At 51.7% G+C, this 4,331-nt stretch overlaps 1 protein-coding gene across 1 annotated transcript; it reads left to right on the forward strand.

Moving 5' to 3' along the window:
* The first annotated feature begins 1,244 nt into the window (after nt 1-1,244).
* Nucleotides 1,245-4,004, forward strand: LOC124292976. The gene has a single exon (XM_046731868.1). It carries the CDS (start codon nt 1,245-1,247, stop codon nt 4,002-4,004), a length of 2,760 nt encoding a protein of 919 aa, XP_046587824.1.
* Nucleotides 4,005-4,331: the final 327 nt, after the last annotated feature.

Raw genomic sequence — 4,331 nt, forward strand, 5'->3', positions numbered from 1 at the left:
AACTGCCTGGGCAAACACAAGCACCACGAATGTCCATCCAAGAAGACATGCCGAACTTGCTCGGAGGGACACCACACCACGCTGCACGATGCCTTGGCCGCTCCGAAGCCAGCAACCTCAGCCAATTGTCTCATCGCCAAGCAGCGCCCATCAACGAGAGTGTCCGTTCTGCTAGCTACAGCCCGCATCCGGGTAGCAGATCGTTTCGGCAACTTGCACCATACACGTGCACTCATCGATCAAGGTTCCGACACGAGCATGATCACCGAGAGGCTAGCACAACGCCTCCACATCACTCGGACTAAAGCATCAATCGCCATATGCGGAGTAGGTGGAGTCCAAACCGCAACAGCAAAGGGGAAAGTCGAGCTGAAGGTTACAGCTCGTTACAAGAACACCACCATTGTAACGACAGCACTGATTCTCCCCAAACTGACCCTCTACGGCAACAACGTGGAAGCATCTAGGCGGGAGTGGAGTCACATCAAGGGGCTCGATCTAGCAGACCCAGACTTCAAAGTCTCCGATCCCATCGACGTCCTCCTCGGGGCTGACATCTATGCTCAAATCATGGACACTGGTCTCCGGAAGGGGGGCAGAAATCAACCCATCGCCCAGAAAACCATCTTCGGATGGATTCTATCAGGCATCACCAGTGCGTCAAACGCATCCACCAATACCACAGTGAGTCACCACTGTTCAACGATGGACTCTATCTATCATCCATGGTTTGACGGTTCTGGGAGGAACTACCCAACGCTCCTCCTTCCTTGACTTCCGACGAGCGAATTTGTGAGGAGACATACGCCACCGGACACTCCCGAACACCCGAAGGTCGCTACATCGTGCGACTGCCAACGTCATCAAGAACAATGGACTTGTCGGACACCCGGAGAGCTGCCGAAAGAAGTCTCAATTACACCTTCAAGCGCTTTAGACACAACAAGGGGCTTGAGCAACATTACCACGAGTTCATGTCCACCTACGAAGCCATGAAACACATGGAGGTGGCAGAACAACCCAAGCCGACGAGCAACGTCTGCTACCTTCCTCATCACGGAGTGTGGTGAGAGTCCAGCACCACTACACCACTTCGAGTAGTGTTCAACGGATCCTGCCTAACTCACCAAGGAATCTCCCTCAACCATTTCCTGCTAAAAGGGAAGAATTTGCTGCCAGCTCTATCTGGCGTCTTGCTCAGATGGAGAACCCATCGCTTTGTCATCGCTGCTGACATCGAGAAAATGTACAGACAGATTCTCGTACATCCAGATGACAGAGACCTCCAAAGAATATTGTGGAAAACCGAGGAAGATCAAGACCCACGCGAATATCGACTTAACACCGTGACGTACGGTCTCGCTTGCGCTCCCTTTCTAGCCATCAGGACCATCCGACAACTGGCTCATGACGAGCAGACGAATTTCCCACTTGAAGCATCTACTCTTCAACGAGACATCTACGTTGATGACATCCTTACTGAGGCAGATAATCAAACGCAACTGCTCAGTCTTCAAAAGGAACTTCGGGAGATATGCATGGCGGGCGGATTTCCACTCAAGAAATGGATGTCAAACGACTCCACTCTGCTCACACACATTCCAGAGTCAGATCGTTTGGTAAAGGGCAACATGTCTTGGGCTCCTACAGAGGAAACTCACTCCACTCTAGGGCTTCAATGGAACCAGCAATCAGACACCTTCCTGTTCACCGTCCAACCAACCACCGCCAAAGCTATTACGAAGCGATCAATTTTATCTCAGGCAGCTCAACTCTTCGATCCATTAGGATGGCTCACACCCGTAACAACTCGAGCAAAAATCACCATTCAGTCAACATGGTTGATCAACGCCAAGTGGGATGATACTCTTCCTCAACACATTTCACAAGACTGGAGGGAGTTTCACGACCAATGGACAACACTCTCCAACATTCGCATTCCCCGCTGGCTAATTCGGACCAACAGAATAGAACTCCATGGGTTCTCAGACGCCTCCGAACAAGCCTACGCAGCCGTCCTCTATTTACGAGCCCTCCAGGAAAACGGCCGTAGCAAAACATCATTGATAGCCGCAAAAAGTAAGGTCGCACCACTAAAACAGGTGTCACTCCCTCGACTGGAACTTTGTGCGGCTCATCTCCTCACTAAGTTGGCTCACCACACACTCAAGCTGCCCGACTGGAATAACATCACTACATACTTGTGGACAGACTCCACTGTCACGCTGGGCTGGATCCAGGCGCCTCCACGAAGATGGAAGACATACGTCGCAAACCGAGTCGCTGAAATCCAAACACTGCTTCCAGAAGCCAAATGGAACCACATCCCGAGTCAGCACAACCCAGCGGATTTCGCATCACGAGGGCTCTCACCACGGGACCTACTCACACACCAACTTTGGTGGAAGGGACCAGAGTTTCTTTCCAATGATGAGAAACCTCGACGAAGTAATCTCCAGACAGATCTCAACAACCTTCCAGAAGGGAGGTCAACAGCCCATGCAGCAACAGCCAGAGAACCACCAACTGAACCCGAGATGCTCAGTCTATTCTCCAGCTACAGCAAGCTGCTCAGGATCACCGCTTGGTGTAGACGTTGGCTTCCTCAAAACCGCAATCACAAAAATCTCCTGTCCCCAGCCGAGATCATCCAAGCCGAGATCACGTGGCTAAAAATCATCCAACAACACCATTGGAGGGAAGAACTCAGACACCTTGCAACCGGCAGCATCAAAAAGGGAAGTTCATTAATATCCCTTACTCCCTGCCTCGATAACAAAGGCATTTTACGAGTCGGAGGAATACTCAAACATTCCTTACTTTTCCTCGACGAAAAACACCCAATAATCCTGCCACATGATTCAAAATTCTCATCCTTGTTGATAGATCACCTGCACACGAAGACACTACATGGCGGAGTTCAACTCGTCCTAGGAACATTACGCCAGCGGTATTGGATCCCCCGAGGACGGAACCTCATCAAATCACGTATACGCCAATGTGTCACATGTACGCGATGGCGGGCGGAGCCACCGCAACAACTCATGGGAAATTTACCACGGTCACGAGTAACTCCAGCAAGACCGTTCCAATTCACTGGAGTTGACTACGCAGGACCAATCGCCTTGAAGACTTCACCAGGACGAGGGCACAAGACCATCAAGGCCTTCTTCGTCATCTTCGTATGCATGGTGACCAAAGCTGTGCACTTAGACATCGCTTCCGACTACTCCACGCAAGCCTTCACAGCAGCTTTAAAACGATTCATCTCAAGAAGAGGACTCTGCACCGAGCTCTACAGCGACCGAGGTACCAACTTCGTAGGCGCAAACACCGAGCTGCAAAAGCTGATCAGGGCTGCAACGAGCGAACACAACTCCTTCACAAAGGAACTCGCCCAACTGGGTATCACTTGGCGGTTCAACCCACCAGCAGCTCCACACTTTGGCGGGCTCTGGGAAGCTGCCGTGAAATCAACAAAGTTTCATCTTCGCCGAGTCATCGGAGACGCTTCGCTCACATACGAAGAAATGAGCACCGTCCTCTCACAAATCGAGGCGTGCCTAAACTCTCGGCCTCTCAGTGCACTAACTGATGATCCTGACGACGTATCGGCCTTAACCCCGGGTCACTTTCTCATCGGTGCACCCCTCAATGCACTTCCGGAACCAACGCTTGCGGACACACCAACATCACGATTGTCTCGCTGGCAACAACTCACCCAGATGCGAGATCACTTTTGGACAAGATGGTCCCGCGAATACATCCAAAGCCTCATCCCAAGAAACAAATGGCTCCAAGCAACGGACAACATAAAAAAGGGTCGTCTCTGCCTCATCCGAAACGAAATCACTCCTCCATCAAAATGGCCGCTGGGACGAATCATCGAAACACTACCAGCAAACGATGGTCTGATCAGAGTTGCCGTCATAAAAACCGCCACAACCACGCTAACAAGACCAATCACCAAGATAGTTCTCCTTCCAATTGCTGCAGAAGAGTGACAACAACATCACTATGAACACATAGTGAGGCGGGCGGAATGTTCACAACAACATTGTGAACGCAACTCGTTGGTCGCGCGCCTTCCAACCCACGCGAGGCGACCAGCCTTTCACACTTTCCAATCACGCGACCCAGAAGAAAGTGTGACGTCACGCGCGCCGCTCACGCCACCCACGCAGTCGAGCGCGTTGCGTAATCAACCAACGTGGTCTCCCGCTGCCAAAGACCAACCGAGGCTGCAATAAGAGACGGCCGATCAAACCGATCGGCAGGACAGTTCGGGTTCACCTCGTCCTGACAAACCCTACCGACGCTGACGCTTCAAC

Source organism: Neodiprion lecontei, chromosome 2, assembly GCF_021901455.1.
Source record: "Neodiprion lecontei isolate iyNeoLeco1 chromosome 2, iyNeoLeco1.1, whole genome shotgun sequence".
Lineage (NCBI taxonomy): Eukaryota > Metazoa > Arthropoda > Insecta > Hymenoptera > Diprionidae > Neodiprion > Neodiprion lecontei.

Bases quoted from the DNA above. Each gene is read 5' to 3' on its own strand.
- LOC124292976 (XM_046731868.1), top strand. From the start codon at position 1,245: ATGTACAGACAGATTCTCGTACATCCAGATGACAGAGACCTCCAAAGA.